Source organism: Harpia harpyja, chromosome 10 (assembly GCF_026419915.1).
Source record: "Harpia harpyja isolate bHarHar1 chromosome 10, bHarHar1 primary haplotype, whole genome shotgun sequence".
Taxonomy (NCBI): Eukaryota; Metazoa; Chordata; class Aves; order Accipitriformes; family Accipitridae; genus Harpia; species Harpia harpyja.
Window position 1 is genome coordinate 17,675,864 of NC_068949.1, and position 19,918 is coordinate 17,695,781.

A 19,918-nucleotide genomic window follows, 5' to 3' on the forward strand; every position below is an offset into this window, starting at 1 on the left:
AGAAGAGAATGAGGCTTGGCCTCTGTTAAGTGGGTTTCACATGCTGACTGATGGCTTGGGAAACCTGGAGGGAGACAGAAGTTTTCTTATGTGATAGACTCCTGAGAAGAACTGATGTAGATTTGATAAATTCTAAACTTTTCTTATCTTGATTTTTATCAGCATATTGATAAGATGGAGCAAGCTAAAATAGATATTTCAAAATAGTTACACTTCAACTATGCTTGGTTATGATTGCCTAATGGAATATCCTGTGTAACTGTTATAACTTGTAAACTATTTTCTGATCTTGCTTTGAGCCACATATTACAGAAGTGCAGGAAGGTTCAATGATACAGATCTCATAAAGGACAAATGATTTTTGAGTATTGAGGCAACTTTTCTGGGTTTCCACATCTATCATTAAGAAGTTTTATAATTTCAGTGCTAGTGAAGCAAATAAAGGATATTCTGAGAGTAGGCTGTGTTGCATAATGTAGGCAGGTAAATGCAAAACATGTTAAGGACAAAAATTAGTCAACACTGCTTTCTTAGCTGCTTCAAGAAATCATAGAATCATTTAGGTTGGAAAAGAACTTTAAGATCAAGTCCAACCATCAATGCAACACCACCATGCCCACTAAACTGCGTCCTGAAGTGCCTTGTCTACGTGCTTTTTGAACACCTCCAGGGATGGTGACTCCACCACTTCCCTGGGCAGCCTGTTCCAATGCCTGACAACCCTTTCAGTAAAGAAATTTTTTCTAATATCTAATCTTAACCTCCCCTGGTGCAACTTGAGACCATTTCCTCTCATCCTTTATCTCCAGCCACCTGACAGAAGAGACCAGCACCCACCTCACTACAACCTCCTTTCAGGTAGTTGTAGAGAGCGATAAGGTCTCCCCTCAGCCTCCTTTTCTCCAGGCTGAACAACCCCAGTTCCCTCAGCTGCTCCTCATAAGACTTGTGCTCCAGGCCCCTCACCAACTTGGTTGCCCTTCTCTGGACATGCTCAAGCAGCTCAATGTCTTTCCTGTAGTGAGGGGCCCAAAACTGAACACAGTACTCGAGGTGCGGCCTCACCAGTGCTGAGTACAGGGGAACAACCACCTCCCTGCTCCTGCTGGCCACACTGTTCCTGATACAGGCCAGGATGCCGTTGGCCGCCTTGGCCACCTGGGCACACTGCTGGCTCATATTCAGCTGGCTGTCAGCCAGCACCCCCAGGTCTTTCTGTGCTGGACAGCTTTCCAGCCACTCTTCCCTAAGCCTGTAGCGCTGCATGGGGCTGCTGTGACCGAAGTGCAGGACCTGGCACTTGGCCTTGTTGAACTTCATATGATTGGCCTCAGCCCATCGATCCAGCCTGTCCCCGTCTCTCTGTAGAGCCTCCCTACCCTCAAGCAGATCGACCCTGCCTCCCAACTTGGTGTCGTCTGCAAACTTGCTGAGGGTGCACTCAATCTTGTCCAGATCATTGATAAAGAGAACTGCCCCCAATACTAAGCCCTGGGGAACACCACTTGTGACCTGCCCCCAAGTGGATTTCACCCCATTCACCACGACCCTCTGGGCTCGGCCATCCAGCCAGTTTTTCACCCAGTGAATAGTGCACTTATCCAGGCCACGAGACGCCAGCTTCTCAAGGAGTATGCCATGAGAGACAGTGTCAAAGGCCTTGCTGAAGTCCATGTAGATAACATCCACAGCCTTTCCCTCATCCACTAGGCGGGTCACCTGGTCATAGAAGGAGATCAGGTTGGTCAAGCAGGACCTGCCTTTCATGAACCCATGCTGACTGGGCCTGATCCCCTGGTTGTCCTGCACATGCCATGTGAGTGCACTCAAGACGAACTGTTCCATAATCTTCCCCGGTACTGAGGTCAGGCTGACAGGCCTGTAGTTCCCTGGATCCTCCTTCTGCCCCTTCTTGTAAATGGGTGTCACATTGGCAAGCCTCCAGTTGTCTGGGACTTCCCCTGTTGACCAGGATCGCTGATAAATGATGGAGAGTGGCTTGGCAAGCTCCTCTGCCAGCTCCCTCAGTACTCTCGGATGGATCCCATCTGGTCCCATAGATTTGTGAGTGTCCAGACAGTGTAGCAGGTCATGAACTACTTCCTCCTGGATTATGGGGGGGTATATTCTGCTCTCTGTCCCTGTCTTCCAGCTCAGGGGGCTGAGTACCCTGAGGATAACTGGTCTCACTATTAAAGACTAAGGCAAAGAAGGCATTAAGTAAGTACCTCAACCTTTTCCTCATCTTTGGTGGCAATGTTCCCCTCTGCATCCAATAAAGGATGGATATTCTCCTTGGCTCTCTTTTTGTTGTTAACATATTTGTAAAAACATTTTTTTTGTTATCTCTTATGACAGTGGCCAGATTGAATTCTAGCTGAGCTTTTGCCTTTCTAATTTTCTCTCTGCATGACCTAAAAAGATCCCTGTACTCTTCCTGAGTTGCCTGCCCTTTCTTCCAAAGACGGTAAACTCTCCTTCTTTTCCTGAGTCCCAGCAAAAGCTCCCTTTTCAGCCAAGCCGGCCGTCGTCCCTGACAGTTTGTCCTGTGGCACATGGGAAATATAGACACTAGAGTTGAATTTCAGTTTATGAAAGTAGTTGTGTGTTCCTTCGGTGAGCCTGTTGGTTAGCCTTTCCTTTGTATACTTAACCTGCTGAAAGTTTTTTTTTTTCACAGTGCTAGTCATCCTCAAATAACCTTGAAAATTCTTTTCTTATTCTCTGTTTGTTTTTAAATGGCCCCAACCCCACTTACTTATATTTTCTGTTTACATTGATTTTGTGCTGGTCTGCTGATGTTTCCATCCTACCTTGCTACCACCTAGTCCTGTGCTTTCTGCATTTCCTTTTCCCTTCCAAATAATTGTCAGACTGTCCCCAGCAGCTCCCTTATGCCTGGGAATATCAGAAAGAGCACAGCTTATGGAACCTAGTGTCTCCCCTTCTCAGAGGAGGGCTGAGGCTATTTTTGCTGAGCTTTAAAAACAGGCAGCAAAGAATTCAGTAAGATATGGACACTTGCTATGACAAACTTCAACATGGCTTTTTTTTTTTAATTATGAGCAGCATTTTAGAGCAGAAAGTCTTAATTTTACCTGTAGACAGTGTGATCAGTGCTTGTAAATGCTACCATCATCTTGTTCCACTGACAAGTTAAGTGTGAAGGATCCAAGTGGAGGTCACTAGATGTCTCTGATATGTCACTTGGTGCAGCTCAGCTGAAAAACACAGAAAGAAATAGGGTTTTGTGTTTATAACAAATAGAAAGCAAGAAAATATCTCATCTCTTCAATAGTTAAGAGCAAAATAGCATTCTAATGGGAGAGAGAAAAACCCTCATATTCATGAACCAGATGAAACTATTATTCTATATATTCTGCAGTTTTCCTCCATGATCTGTAGAAGAAGGTTAAATGGGTCACTGCAGTCTTTACTACCATAATTACCATCACTGCAGCCTCCTCAAGGGTTAAGGTGCCCTTGCTGTGCAGTTGCTTTTGGCTCCTGAGCCACAAGGGCAGAGATGGGTGAAGGTTTCATTCCAGGTTTCACCTGACATCGCACCTGGCTTTTCACCCTTGAGCCAAATTCTGCCAAACCCTGGGTTCCTAACAGGGACTTCAAACCAAATTGAAGTCCACTTATAATTTTTAAAGATGCTTACTCTAATTTCCAAGCATCCTGTATTGATTGTGCTTTAAACCCAGGTATGTTTGTATAACTGTAGGTTAATATGATTTTATAACAGTACATTTCAACTTCTGGTAGAAAATCACTTGTAATTTGACGTTTTGAGGTCCAGACAAACATGTCTATTATACCATTACACAACACTCCCAAGAACATTTTTTTCCTCTGGTTCATAAACATTGTAATAGAGCCATTAGTCTTTCTACCACTTCAGTGTGGTTTCAAAACCAGCTAACAAATTTCCTGGTGGCAAATATTTCTTTTCCTATTTGCACTTATTGTACTTCTAAAGAAAAGCTGCAAATAAATGTAAAATGTGTGATTAATCTTTACCCTACTTTGTATTTGCAGCACTGCTAGCATATTGTGGCAGCAGGTACTGGTATTTTGTGAACACACATGTACTTTCCTCTGGAAAAGAACAGAGGAATAATGTAATTATTCTTTAAATTTGGCTTCAAAATTAAAAAAAAAAAAAAAATTAAATAAAGGAGGCACTGGTCACAGTTTATACAAGATAAGGTAGCCCTGCCAGCCTGTGTCACATCCTGCCAGTTACTATGTTCACATAAGGTTTAATTTGAACTCAATTTTCCCAAGAACCATGGGGCTTGGTGGGTTTTTTTAATCAAATTTCTACAAAAATCAGGAAGCCACAGAAAAATACTTATTTGCTGTAATCAAAGGTCAATTTCTTTACATATGGTAGGGATTGGCAGGGGAAAGGTTCTAAGTGCTCAAAATTGCTAATAGTATTTCTAAGCTAAAACACCTAATTAAATTATACAGTTATAAAAGAGGATATCACTCTAGACCAGAGAGAATTCTCTGAAATCAATATCCATCACTTTTATGGTCAGACAAACCTCTCACTTTTAAATATACTGCAATAACAATTGTATTAAATTTCTCTTATGTGATATGCAATCCATTTGCTTCAGAAGGGACTGAAGTTTTGTGACCTATTAACATATACTAAGAACTTAATTCTCAAAATATGCTTTTATAGCATTTGAGAAGTGAATGAGTTATTTTCTGAATTAAAGATCTTACTGTTAGGTTGCTTTTCTGTGGCAAGTTATTCTAAATTAAGAAAAAAGACTAACCTGGATTTTTCCTGGTCTGCTCATTATGCACCAAGGATTATTTTTGCTGATTAGATTTTTAAGGAAAGATTCTATCAAAATTATTTATCCTACAGTAACAGAACAGAGAAACAATTTATTCTGTTTCTTCTTGTGCTTGACCTCTCTGTCCATTTAAAAAATATCCATTAATACACAAATGCAGAATTTGGATCCTTCGCAAAAAATAGACTGAAATGCTTATAAGTGTTTTAAACAGCATTTGAGGGTTTAAATTGATAGGGTTATACATGCACACAAAGCCATCTAAAAGAACAAAATAATGATTTATGGATACTTTTTTCTGTTCCTCTGTGGAACGACAAAGAATAATCAAGAACGTTCTACTGAGTATGTACCTTCACCAGGATTTTAATTACCGCATATGACTCCCATGAGATACAAACACATTCCAAGTCTGTCCATAGAATATTGCTTTTATTAGGGAATTTTATTTCTTCCACATATGATGGTTGACACTGGACTTCCCCCCCCCCCCCCCGAAGTTCATTGAAGTTAGGAGATAAAAGGTCATACAAAAGAATGTGGACATAGCTTTTTATAAAGGCGGCAGAAACCTGGCAGATGTCCCCTTGATATCCTCAGTTTTATGTATGAGGCATAGTGAAGACTTCAGCCACAGAACAAGGAGGGCTGCTTCAGAATGGTGTAAGGGGAAGGCTAGAGCACAGCAAGAGAAGAACTGAGTATGATGTTATATGGAGATATTTTATGAAAATAACTGAGGAGCTTCGTTCAGTTACCTGAAATGTTACAGATCTGTGTGAACCATAGAGGGGAAAGTGCTGCCTAGCAGTTCTTTGATGGGATCTGAGTTTTTATTTTTAAGCAGCATGTGTGTGTTTGATTCCACCCCCCCCCCCCAATAGTGATGGCTTAAGCAGAAAGAAATTGGACTCTGAGACCTAGCCTAGATGCTTTGCTTATTGATGTAACAAAAATTAGCCTTTGACTGAAAAAATAATATTATTTTTCTTAGCTGGATAGAAAGCACCCAAGTGTCTTGAAGTCTAAATCTGTTTAGAGATAGGTGATACATTGTGTTAAGCCATTTATAAGATTTTACATGTTAAGGATTTTAACAAGAAATTTGTATAGTCACTTTGTAACCACAAATGTGGTGGAAATGAGTTGTTGATTAACTAAAGGAATAGAATATTCCAGATCCAGTTGGAGATCTATCTAAATGAATATGTGAATTTGGTTCAGGTAATAAAAGATCATGTTAGTAGAATGATTTTTTTTTTTGGTCTCTTTCTTCAACATGATGCCTTCTTATGCCAGGTAATCACCTTGTTCTAACAAAGAATCTGTATGGTCGAAAGATTAAAAAATTGCTAACAAGGTTTATTCATTAAAATACTAATAATTAAAACATGAGAGGTAGAGGTAGTTTTAAGTAAACCTTCAACTCTTTCTAGCAGATTTAGTGCAGCTGGTCAGAGCTAAGCCTAGGAAAATGAAAAGGTATTAGTTTAGCCTTATATTTTCCCAAAGTAACCTGAAAGTCAGAATTTTTTTCATGGCATGATCTATCCCCTTCCTATTTGAAATTTTTGGCCAAAATGGTATCATGGTCATAGGTCTCAAAGGGAGCTATTTTGTAAAGCAGGTTCACATGGTCCTGGGTGTACTTTTCCCATTTTAAAGTCGCTGTCCACTCTCAGATCAGCTGGAGTGCTGTATGCAATGCTGGACATGAATCCTCCGCTGCCAAAAGTATCCCCTTATCTCCTGCATCTGAAGATGCTAAAGCTTTGCTACTTGAGGGGGCTTGAAATGACCATGTGAATAGATCCCATCTCTTCCTCAGTGTAGGCTAGAGGCAAGGGACAACACCACCCAGACTCAAGTCCAGGTTCCTATGGGCTCCCTGTGCAGAGCCAAATGTGGGGGAGGAGGAAAAGATGAAGTGTTTAGGTGCGTATTTTAACTCCAGTGCTTCCTTTTTTTTTTTTCCCCCTCAGGTGGTGTGAAAATGATAATGGATGAGCCTAGGACTTCCTCACTGCAAGGTAAGCGTGTGAGAATTTGCTACTTGTGGTACTTTACTGAGCTCCCACTGCTCACCGGCTACCCAAACCGAGTAGTGGTGGAAACATTTTGTGAAAAGATGCTTCTTGATCCTAGCGGATTTGAGTCATGGTCTGACTGTGTGGTTGCTTGGCATGACATCAGCAGAGAAATAGCTTGTGTTTGAACTGATTGAACTTCCCATCTTACCTGCTCCCCCCAAATAGTATGTGGTTTTTCAGTGGTTTGGGAGAAGACAGGTGGCATTCTAACACTGCAATGGGCATAGTTTTATGAGGGAATGTGATGTTTTAGCAATAAAATGCTTATTATCTTAGTGTTTTATAGAAAGTAGCTTCTGAAACTAAGGAAATTAATTGTAACAGGTACTGTTAATAGTTTTATAAAACAAGAGTTAAATATGGATGCTGAACGAACCGGTGCAGGTTTCAACATGACATAATACAAGCCCTATATAACTCAGAGGTGTACAAAGCCTGAGGCCATAATTGCTCCAGTGAAGTCAACCTCTGTGCATCTCTTAAGGCAGAAACTATTAAATACTTGCAAATGCTTCCACTGTGAAGACATGGGCAATTTTAACTTCAGATTTTTCCAATATCCCAAGTCAAGCCTTGGAATTTTCCTCGAATCTTCACAGTGCACAGAGACAGTCTGCCATGAAAAATGAATTCTGAGCTATTCCCAACCCTCCAAAAAAGATGAACACATCAGATTAGGCACATTTTAATTAAGTTAATCACCTACAACATCTGGCATTTTCTTAAGGTTAGGAAATGCTGTAATATGATTAATTTTAGATTCTCTGACATAGAATAATTGCAGAAATAGCATAAGCCTGATGCATGGGATATTTCATTGTCTCCATGCTTTGAGGTGGCTGAAAGGCCATTCTTCAAAATTCACAGATTGTGAGGCGATACTGGTTGCATTTTTTGTCATTCCAGCTCCCATCAGTGTACATCTCCACGCATTTTTCTCTCCCTTTGCCATTAGGCTCATATCGGTGCCAATTGGTATAATTCAGAGGCATGCCATTTATATACTTAAATTGACCTGAAATCTCACCCTCTTTAATGCCCAAGTAAGCATATTGGTTATACTGTTTCACAATACCCAAAATAGCTTTATTCTCTTCCTCATTTGTGGGAGTTGCAAGAGTTCCTCCAGCTTCTTCACAGGATTGTAGTGCAGATGCAAAATCAACTAGCTTCCCATTGCTGGCAAGCATTTTCTCTCCTACTTCTCTTATTTTCTCTTTCAAAGCAAGCACTAAAACATGAGAAGAAAAAAAATCTAGTTACCTTTTTCAATTTCCTATGGCATATTGATGAGAAAGCAAAGAAAGAGAAATCAAGAGATGAAGAGAAATTTAAAAGTGGTATAGAGGGCAAGAACGAGAGTAAAGGATGAAGAGGAATAAAGATGTTCAATATTTTACCAATTCACTAGTTGTTCACTAAGTATATTGTTATGCTGCTTGTGACCATCTGTCATTGCCTTCTCCAAGACAAGGATGCTCCACTGACATTTGCTGCATACACTATATCAGCCCTATTATATTGTGTGTACTCTCTAAAGAGGATCAATTTGCTTCAAATTTGAGCAAGTGAAACAGAAATGATAATTTTTGTTACTTCCTTCTCAGTAGAAAACAATCTACCACCTTTAGCAATCTGGGTGCTGATAGATAAAAATTCTAGTAATGTGGCACAAGGCTGACAAGGTCCCATGAATCCATGTGGAAAGTGCAACACCCCTTGGAATTTTTTTTTAATAAATCAGATTTGAATAAATGTGCATTAGTGTTCCTGAGAGAAATCTGCTTCTCCAGGGAAAATGAGTCCTGATCTTCCTTGTTTTGGGTGAGAAAATGAAGGTTTGGGATATAGTACAATTTTCAAGTGTGATTTCTTCCCTGCAAGTCATGATTCTATAATTAATTTTGCCTACTACACTTAAAACCAATTGTAAGCTGAAAAAGTAAAAACGGGAAAAATTACCGCCTTCAAGTCTGGAAAGTCGGTGTTTCAAATTTACTAAAACATCGTAGAATTTGGTGTCCTGAGAATCAGATAGACCTACACAGATAAAAATAAGTTATACAATCAAGCAAAACTAGGCTCTGCTGTGATAGGAACAACTCCTTGGATAAAACTAATCATTTTCTAAAACTAACTAGCACACAATGTATTTTTTTTTTAACATCATCTGGGGTAAAATAAATATTTTTCCAGTGTTCTCCACACTGTTATTAACCTATATTAAAGCAAACAAATAAAACCCTCTAACCTCTGAAATGCTGGTAATCCCCCTCTGCACAGAAGAAAATTAATTTTTCTAGGTTGAAGCCTTATGTTTGTCGTGTCTGTGAAAGTGGCTTTGCCAAACAGAATTTGTTTAATTCGAATAGTCTCAAACTGAAATGTTACATCTATGAATAACTTTGATAGTGCTTTAACCTTGGTAACAGACCTGAAGAAAGCATTTCTACATAGAAGGAAAATTATACAGTGCCAAGTGTGTTCCTTACCAGACTACTTTTGTACATACTATCTTTGAATACTAGAGAAACGTGCCAGAAGCTTTTTAATTACACTTGTAAATACTGGAATAAACATTTTCTTCCTACTTGAAAAAAAAAGAAAAAGCTTCTGCTGTGAAAGAAGCAATTCCCTTTGGAAAGTCAATGGAAAAGCACTACAAAGATTATATATGTATTTATATATATTTATACGTTTAACCTGTTTATTTTCCCTCTTCTGCCAGAAGAGAGATGAGGCCTATCTTTTAGGAAAAAAAAAATTAAACTGACCATTTCCTCCATTCAGTTTTCCCTCCTCTGCTAAACACAGCTGCTTTCTTGAGGGCATGTGCCCTTCTGTGTTAACTGTTTTTATTCATATAGCCTTCATGACATGGATTTGTTGCAAAAAAAGGGAAGTTTACTTACGTGGTGGATGTGGCTGTCCTTTTAGACCATCTCTCCCAGACAGTCCAGGTCCTGGACATTTACACAGTGCATGGCAAGTCACTAGAAAAGCAGCTACTGCTGTGAGCATGTAGAATGAGTAAGACAACATGATTGCCCAAGTCAGCTGTAAGAAAACCCACATATTTGTCAGGCAGTGATTCTGTAAGGAATTGTAGGCATTGGCTTATATAATTGAATAATTTTCTCTCCCCCCCCCCCCCCATTTGTCCCTTCTTGAAATTTACATTCTTTCCTTGTTTAAATAAAGTCTATAGTTCAGGTATAAGAGATTTCCCAGATTTATTTTGCTACCATTGCATAGCTTATACACAAAACTGTTTCTAGACTGATATAGATTGATATGCTTATTACAGAATGACAGCTACATGTTTGGGAGTAGTGAAGACAAATCATCCTTTTTGCTATCACTGACTATTTGTTGTTGGATTAATCCTTGAGAAATGATGGGCTCAGATGTAACTGATCATGCTTAAGCCATTAGTTGTCTGTAGGGACTATAATCACTCAATGAAACATAGATGCACATGCTACTAACCTAAAAGGCACAATCTGTTACAGTGGTGGTTGTGATGGTTTGGAGCTAGTTAGCACTCTCTTTAAGCACTGTACTATTTAAGCACATTTATTTGAAATAAGCAGACTGATAGTCTTTTACACATGGGCAAAATTTTATAGCTCAATTGACATTCCTATCTTGTTTTGAACAAAATTCCAGAAGCTTGAAAACGTCAGATTTAGTCTTGTAGAAAATGCATTTTTTCTGGTTGGCAATAGGCCTGTTCATCTTATTTTATCCTTTCAGCTATAACATTAAGTAGGGTTATAATCTCAGTGCTGAGATATCATGACTAAAAAGCACTCTGAAACTACAGATCATGGGTTTACAATGCAGCATTGGTAATGCTGTGCAGTTACAAAACCTGAACTGATTGATGGACTATAAGACACTATGGTATAGAGATAGCCAGTTGTTGGCATTATTCACTTAAAATAATGAGAGATAAAGAAAGGTTCAAGATGCCAGAATAGGTATCCCTTTCTAATGAGAAGACCCTGATGGGTTGACTCTCATACAAAACAGGTAACTTAATTAACTTAACACCCATGACTTCACTTTTCTTTTAGCATGAATTAGAGAGGATCATGTACTACACTCTCTTAAAAACTTCCATCCTTAAAAAAATTCAGAATTGACAAGATCATTTTAATTGAAAAATATGTTCTGAATCCAGCTCCACTTAAAGTTGAGAATAAAATCTTGGTTAGCTTGAATGCTGCAAGATTATTAACACCTTGGCTCATCAGCTAAAACAAGATGTTTGTTTCAAAGCATATATGCCAAGCAGCATCAAAATATTAGTTTATTATTAAATGGATACACTAAAACTGGACTAAGCTTTGAAAAAAAAGGTATTATTTACATCTTCCAGACTGACTCTATCATAGAAGGCTTTTGACATTATTCTAAATCTGCACCAATACGAACTATTTTTAAGGGCAAAGTGTACTTGTTTTTCTAGAGGAATGTCTCATAACCATCAATTCAGTGGGACATACCCTTGAACATAAGAATATTCAATTATGTCAAATTTCAGCATTTTGCTGCATATAGAATCTGTTTAAGTAATAGCAGTGTCGATTCCTCATGGTCAAGAATTTCCACTTTAAGAAGTGGAAATTTCAAATCCACCTGAGAACACATGTGCTATATTAAAAGTGCTGTTGAGGTTCTTGTGTTGCATCTGAAGTGTCTCAAGTTGTTTACCCTTTACTATATTGAAGGCTAGCGGACGCCTCTGACAATGCTGGCCAATGACTCAGCAGATTGTTAAAGTCTGTAACAGAAACCTACCTTGGATGGCTAGGAATACTTATGTCCCTGAGATAAAAAAATGCAATTACAAAAGGTGCTCTTCATCTGGTGCTGATTGTTCAGGGAATTACATTTGAATGGACTACTGCATCCCCCTCATAATTGGATTATGATGCAGAGGCAGAGTCCTGGTCAGTTAGTTATATAGCAAAATGGAAAAAACAGCTCTTCAGTTTTAATCTGGTTCTAATGACCTTCATCAGTCATTACAATCTGGTGTCCTTCAGGCATCTCCTCACTAATATAGGCAAAGTAAAAAATACTAATAAAGGAAAACTTAATTTAAAAATGTATATATGACCATGGAAATGAAAAGGAACAAGTTTGCCTTCTAGCTGAAGTTCCTTGTGATTTATTAAAAGGAAATTCAACTTACCCTTCTGCTTCAAAGTGAAGTGAAAGAGCAGTTTGCACAAGTCCCCTTTATATAGTGTCATGTTTGTTTGTTAAATGACACTGAAGTGGAGACTGGATAATAAGGGCACGAATGAGCCTTTTGAGTTTTGCTTACACACTTGTTATGCAAATACTGAGAACAATTTTAAGGGTTGAGAAATTTCTTTTTCTTTTATAAGAATAGAAAGCCAAAATTGGAGAAAAAGCAATCTAGAACTAACAGATAACTCCAGAGTTGTAGACACATACAAAATGTAAAGAAACTTTTGGTGATTCCAACTGAAACTGTAACAATTTTTTCTTGTTTTAAAAAATTAAAAAAGCATATGACCAGCAGTGGCTTTTGTAGAAAGAAAGGTGCTCTTGTTCATTAGGGAAGCACGTTACCTTCCAGAGGTAGGTATGAGAGTCTGACCTGATAATCAGAATTCTAAACTTTGCTTCCCATCTCTGTAGCTGATGTACTTACCTTACCTTAATATCATTTTCTAGCTGTGTGTATGTTTAATGTTTCTGTGAGCATCTGGTCTCTTTTGCATGTAGAGTACAGCTGATCTTCACTTGGTCAGAGATGGATCCTGGAAAAGTCTGTATACACACAAAAAATCCTCAAATGGACATGTTCAAGTAAACCAGAAACCAGGTCCTCTGGTTTCCCAGCAATAAAGATTGGCATCGCATGAGCAACTTCCTTCTAGTTCTGATGCTTTCTACTGTAAGGACATTCATGTTTGATCCTAGCTGAGATTTGTTTTATGAACCTCGGCAAGCCAGCACATCAGTCCCTCACCTGTAAGATGGAAATACCTCTGCTTCACAGCTTTTCTCTGTTTTGCCACTTTATGCTGTGATCTCTTAAGGGTAGAAGGGTTTCTACTTTTCATTTGCATTTCACTAAAACTACTGAAGTTTTGTTGTCATGCTCATGATGATAGTGTCTTTCTACCCAGCAGAACTGACAGCTGCAAGCTAACATCTTTAGGCTCCTTGTTCAACAATAAAGATATGTCTCATATCAACTGGCTGACCTAACTAAGAGAAAATACCATGGGGGAGATATGTTTAGGAACCCCTGACTGAATGAAGAAACTCTGTCACTTAAATTCACTTTGATTCACAACTGTGAGCCTTGTTTTGCAGTTAAAAGTGCTCAGCATGGTCTGTCTTCCCTCTCAAAAAAAAAAAAAAAACAATCCAATCAAAACTAAACTGAGGGGACATCAGTGTCCTTTTCAGCAAATGATCAATTAACACTCACAAATGTATGTTATAAACAATCTATCTTCAAGTCCTTCCTCTACCTGATATGCAGCAAAGCTTTGAATTACAAAACCTCTAGTCCCACCAGTTGTTGCAACTATTTCTTCCTGTAGTCCAGATGAGGTAGATGAAAAGAACTGGTGTTAAGCATAGAAGATGTGCATTAGATAGTATCCCGTAGGTAAAATACTTTGTTTCTGAATCCTCCTGCAGTTTGGGAATAGCACAGATACCAGGCAATTCAGCACAATTAAGACATGGGTAATTCTGTTTCTGAATGGCAGCAGACCTCCAGGGTACCTACAGCTCTAAGAAATTTTTGCAATTGCAAGATGGAACTTAATGGATCCAGACTTTGAGAATCAGTATTTTAAATGATTAGGTGCCCAAGTTCTTGGGAATCTAGCTTACCAGAACACAATCTCATATAGATGCAGTTTCCAGGCAATTCTGCAAGAGTTGTAATGGTTAATTCTGTTCTGTGGTATCTCTACCCACGTACATCCTCCCCATGCATATACATGCAACTTTAATATATGAACAACATGATAAATCTTTGCAGATTTGTACTATTTCTTCCACCTAACACAGTTTATACTTTAAAAAAAAATTAATTAAAGAATTGAAAACATTAATCAGGGAAGTCAGTAAAGCCCCACCAGCTACACACTATCTGTCCATTCAGGAAAGTGTGGCATCAGCAAAACATGGCTTAAGATGTAGAAAAACTTTATAAATTACTATCTTTTACCAAAACTTTCAAAGAAACATAAATTTGATAACAGTTCTTCTCCCATGAGGAGTCAAATTACACTTACACAATGGAAGCTGATAAGAAATCTAAACCATAATCCAACATGAGAGGTTACTTACTTAGTCATTAGATTTACTTTTCTTAGTTACGTGGCAGAGAATTAGGGAAAACAAATATACTAGAATAAGGAAGAGAGAAAGTAAATATTTTTTCTGCAACCTGGCACTCCTGGAGAATAGCTACAAGGCTTGGTATTCTGAAATTTACAGGTAAACCTGTGTGGTAATGGCTGAAGATCTTTAGCTGCATAACACCCACAGAACCTAGCCAGGGAGCTCTAATGGTTTCAGTGGGCCCCAGATACTGCATCCTTCTTTTTGTCATTAAGAAGTAGAACAATTAAGATTCCCACTAATGCATTAAATAGGCCGTGTCATCAATGCCAGCAAATTAAACCCAAACGCCACAAAGGCCTGCTCAACTATTAGCAAAGGAAAACTTGGGAAAAAAAAAAAGAATCTGATTTTCAAAGATACCGTGTACCCAGAAAGACTGCTTCTTTGTATAGCAGCTGTGCATGCTAACCTCAAAAAAGTAATGTGAAAACTAATAACTCCCAAGATGGTTTCAAAACTAAAGCCAATTTTATATAGCTTTCAAACTTCTAATTTTCAGGAAACAAGGTGAACTCTGCATTTTGCTCAGCACACTGTTTTGAAATGAGCTGATTACTAACAACCTTATCATAGTCCAATCTGCATAAAGCTATGCTGCACTCTTTCACGTAAAATGCAGTGCTGTACAGCCATACTAGTTTATTTTAGCAGTCTGTGAGACATTAATCTTAAATGTGTCACTGTGCTGCAAGTTCCTGATATCGAATCTCTGAGCTTGTCCTTGGCACAGCATCTGCATGGTAAGCAGGTGTGGTCAATTCTCCATCCTTTACCTTGTTCAAAACAACATTCATTTTTTATATTTGTCCAGTATTTCCACTGTAATCTATTTGCTCTGCTGCTACAGATCTTAAAATCATCCAGCCTTAGGTGCTTATAGTCAGTTTTAAGAAGACTCATTGGCATCAGCTTAAGCCCTCATCAGAAATATAGGGAACTAAACATATGTCACCAATTAAGTAAGTAATGAACAATCCAATGGGTAAAGCACTGCCTCCTCTCCACCTGTAGTCTAATTTTATTGAGACAAATCCAAGCAATAAATATGGGAAGGTCAACAGTCCCCCTGCCTTTGGAAAATAAGAAACACTGATAAAATAATTTTTATGGTAGTTTACAGTGCATTGATGCAGGAATAGGATGAAAAATGTAGAGAGTATGGTACCTTCTTACTACACTGCTAATACTGAAAGAATACAAGTTCTGCTGTGGATAGGTCTTAAAATTTGTATTATTGCTGTGTGTACTCTAGATTTATGCCACTTTAACTTGAGGGTAAGCATCTTACAGGAAGAATGTCATTGCTGATGAGATATATTTATATTTATGAACAAACACAGTATCAGTGACATGCTGTCAGCTTAATAATACACTGTTACTTTGAAGAATGGATTCCAGAGCAGAGATTTCTATGTTTAAGTGTAAGCAGGTGGATGGTGGAGAAGGAATGATGAATATAGATGATGAGGTTCCTAAAGAGAGGACAGCAGAGATGGGGAACAGAGCTTGGAGTATCAGATTTTAAAGACCTGGCTCCACCAGACTGTACTGAACAGCCCTTGCATAACATTGTTCTTGCAAAGTATAGAAAATGTAAGCTTCAGACAAAAAAAGAAACAAAAGCCTTCAAGCAATTCAATTAAAAAACTCCACAACCCTTTCAATCTATTTTCCATTCTAGGAAAAGCAAATTCAAACTATACTATCAAGAAAAGGGATGACCAGGTTTTTCAGAGCTTTAGTTAAAAATAAACAGGCATGGTTCTTTCCTGCTGTCCTGGTTTTGGCTGGGATAAAGTTAATTTTCTTTCTAGTAGCTGGTATAGTGTTATGTTCTGGGTTCAGCATGAGAAGAATGTTGGTAACACACTGATGTTTTCAGTTGTTGCTAACTAGTGTTTAGTCAAAAGTCAAGGAGGCTGGAGGGGCACAAGAGGTTGGGAGGGGACACAGCCAGGGCAGCTGACCCAAACTGGCCAAAGGGATATTCCATACCATGTGACATCATGCCCAGTATATAAACTGGGGGAAGTTGGCCTGGGGGGGATCACTGCTCGGGAACTAACTGGGCATCAGTCAGCGAGTGGTGAGCAATTGCATTGTGCATCACTTGTTTTGTATATTCCAATCCTTTTATTATTAATATTGTCATTTTATTGTTCTTATCATTATTATTTTCTTCCTTTATGACCTATTAAACTCTTCTTAACCCACGAGTTTTACTTTTTTTTTCCAATTCTCTCCCCCATTCCACTGGGTGGGGGGGAAGTGAGTGAGCGGCTGTGTGGTGCTTAGTTGCTGGCTGGGGTTAAATCATGAAACCTACCAAACACTTAGAACCTTAAAACTATGTTAACAGAAGAACTACTTGTCTTTTGTTTTCAGATTCTATCCAGTTCTTTCTTTCTCATATACTTGAAGCAATTGATTTAAACTACAGATTCATAGCCATCCTCCAGGACATCATTAAAGCAGCCTCTTGGATTGTATGAAAATGGTAAGCTAGAAAAGTCATTTTGACTGAACCATTATTTCTATGCCTTGAAAAAAAAAAAAGAGAGAAAATCTACTAGAGCACATTAAAACAAATGCAGCAAGCAGCTCCTGCTTTGACATAACATGGCAGATTTTGAGACACAGCCTTCTTTCTTCCTTCCTTCAGGCAGGACAAGTACTCTCCCCTTCTCCCTTCCCATGTTCTCTCTCCAGGTTTAGTAAAAATTTAACCATACTGTAATCAGCTTTTGTCTTGTCTTTTTAGAAACAAACAGAAACCCAGAAACAATCTCATTCTAACTTCACAACCTAATAATGATTTCCAGAAGGTCTGTATCTTACCTGTTTCACAGCTAGAGAAACTGAAGTTTAGAGAGATGCTATCCCTAGGATCATTGAGGAAGCCCATTTTTGCCAAAGTATCAGTTCACTTTTCTATCCTGTAGGCCATATTACTGACTATAATTCCTCCTTACATCTTCCATGCTAAGCACATAGCCCTCTATGGGACTACTACACAACAGTATGGGAGATGATTCCTAATCCTTGGTCAACACCACAACAAAATTACCCACTGCAATATCAATTAGTAGTGTCATGATGGAGTACATATTGCCTTTTTTTACTGGAAGTAGTGCAAAGAGTAATCATAGAGGTGTCCTACTATACTGTGTTCCCATGGAGATCAACTGTACCATGTCCCTCCTATCAGAAGTAGTAATAGGAAGCAATTTATGCTTGAACAGCCACTGGCCAACATTGCCTTGGAAACATATGCTTGTAATTTATATCTTGCTCTTATAAGCAGCCACCTGGCCCTTGTTATCAATTTAAAATAAAGATAATCTAGCCTGCAGATAGCAAAAAAGTCCTGCTAAGCTGTTATTATGTTGTTATTGCTGGGAAATGGCCCATCTAATGTCTCGCTGATAAGTGTTACAACATGTGTATCCAAAAGCATGGTCAACATTTTATTTGCAATTGAAACTCAAACTCCTTGGGAGAAACTTGTTACTGAAAATGCATGGCAGAAAATACAGGGTTACAAATGAAAATAATAAACTCACCAAGCTGCTGTTAAGGTCTGATGGTCACAGTAAAATGAAGCTGCTTTGCATCTTACTGAAGAGACCCCAACTGGTAATGAATTCCCAGAAAACACCACATATCGTTGTTGTTACTGCCGTTATGAGCTGAAAATTAAGACAATAGGTATTACAGAATTTCATCTTGCACAGAACTTTTCAGGAGATTGAACACAGAATTCTGTATGTTTAAGCTGATTGTGTTGTTTGTTTGAAGCACATAGTATTTAATATATGGAATCTGTTTCTTTTGTAATGGCGCATGTTTAGATTCTAATTAGTGCAAAAGCATAGAGGAACTACTTTATTTCTCTTTGGTAGCAGATAGATATTAAGGGACTTCATTATTTCAGTTTCCATGAGAAGCAGAGCACCTGACTGGGCTGGTGAAGCACAGCCATGTGTCCATCCAGCTCCTGCAATTTCGCGCAGCGGTTTTGAGCTTCATCTCCGGAGGAGCGGATCTCGCTCCCCGGGGCCAGGAGGGATCAGTCAGCAGCAGCAAGAGGCGTTTCGGGGCCCCAGCCCTTGCTGTGCTCAGCTGCTGCATCGCGCTCTGCCTTGCAGCAGCAGTGTAACTCAGCAAAGGCGCGTTGCCCCAGTTGACAGCGCTACACCTTCTGCCCGTAAATCCCCGGCAGCTTCAAACTAGCCATGCTGGATATTGCTGGCAGGATAGCTAGAGCACTGAGATACCAAGGAAAGGCCATAGACTGAAGTGTCCAAGAAAGCAGATTAATCTCTATACCTTTCGTTGATACCTGAGCTGACTTAGAACTATGCAAGGTGCAGTCATTGCAGAGGCTTCAGTGTAGAAATATTTTTGGAAGATTCCTGTAAGAGAAGAAGAGAAAAGAAAAGCTCAGCTACGTGCATATATTTATTAAAACCCTTTTGCTTCCACCCTGAGCATTCCCTGACTGTAGCTGGGCATCCAGAACAGGATATTCTGGAGCCTGAATACTAAAGAGAGTTATTTTGTAGTTTTCTGCAGTAATTTGGTTTATTACTAAGTTTTCAAAACTCTTAGACTAAAAAGGGTTTTGATATTTTGAAAGATGTTTATAGTTTTCTTCTTCAATTACAAGCCAATTTCCTTGCTAAATTCTCTGAAAGACTTTGCAAGACAAATGCTTAAAAAAAATAGACACAGCTTGTTGAAAATCCTTTGGATTTTCCTATAGAGTGAGATTTGACCAAAACTACCATCTACTAACAGAGATAATACAGAGGATGTAATTGGAGGAAAAGTTTACTTCATAATTAGCAGTTGGGTAAGGAAATAAGTTAAAATTGAGCAAATTCTTTCAATAGAACCATGGCTTATTTCATACCAAATTAGCATTGTTTGCAACACTTGTTGCAATCCTTCAGCATATATTTTGAGATGCTCCCTGAAGAATGAGAACTCATATTTTCACCATCTTGACATAGTAAAACCAGCAAGATTTGATCACAGAATTCTTCACGTCCAAAACAGAAGCTTTAGGCGTATGTCTGGTGCCCTAATAAAAAGTATGACCTCTCCCTGCAAACATTTACCATGTTTATATCCTTACATCATTGTCGCTAATACTATAGTCCTGTTATACCATTTTGCTTGTTATTGTTACGGTCTGAGCTATACTTAGAGTCTTTTGTTCTGATTATAAAGCATGAAAACTGATACCTAGAACTGGAAAGATTAGCACAATGAACCAGATATATTCATTCATTTGTGAGTATTTTTGTACTGAATGGAATGATTCAGGGAACACTACACAATAAGGTAGGAATATGAAACTTACTTTGAGTCTAAAACATAACACTGCACTTCTAAAATCTTCTAATTTCCAGTGACCTGCAAAGGGAATTGGGTACTTAATTGTCCTTTGGAAACTTCCTTAGGCACGTAAAAGGTTGAGGAGAAAGCTGAAACACAATAAGGAATGGGAAAACTTAGAGAAGGAAGGTCTGAGAAATCACTGGGAGGAAATTCTTCTCTCAAATCAGATATCAAGAGGGAAAAAGG

At 38.7% G+C, this 19,918-nt stretch overlaps 1 protein-coding gene across 7 annotated transcripts in view; it reads right to left on the reverse strand.

Annotated features, from left to right (window-relative positions):
• Positions 1 to 3,052: 3,052 nt before the first annotated feature.
• The window catches only part of LOC128147260 (pulmonary surfactant-associated protein A-like), a 31,337-nt gene continuing 14,471 nt past the window's right edge, over positions 3,053 to 19,918 (reverse strand). For 3 of the 7 annotated variants that reach the window (XM_052799698.1, XM_052799699.1, XM_052799700.1), the window contains exons 2-6: positions 18,656 to 18,741; positions 17,890 to 18,015; positions 9,826 to 9,970; positions 8,876 to 8,953; positions 7,583 to 8,144 (exon numbers count right to left, since the gene is read on the reverse strand). In XM_052799698.1, the coding sequence (XP_052655658.1) occupies positions 7,768 to 8,144; positions 8,876 to 8,953; positions 9,826 to 9,955 (585 nt within the window). In that variant the 5' untranslated portion in view covers positions 9,956 to 9,970; positions 17,890 to 18,015; positions 18,656 to 18,741 and the 3' untranslated portion in view covers positions 7,583 to 7,767. Of the gene's footprint in view, positions 3,222 to 7,582; positions 8,145 to 8,875; positions 8,954 to 9,825; positions 10,933 to 12,116; positions 12,142 to 17,889; positions 18,016 to 18,655; positions 18,742 to 19,694; positions 19,893 to 19,918 lie in introns of those variants that run through there. The other 4 variants (XM_052799702.1, XM_052799704.1, XM_052799703.1 and 1 more) reach the window with 4 other exon arrangements.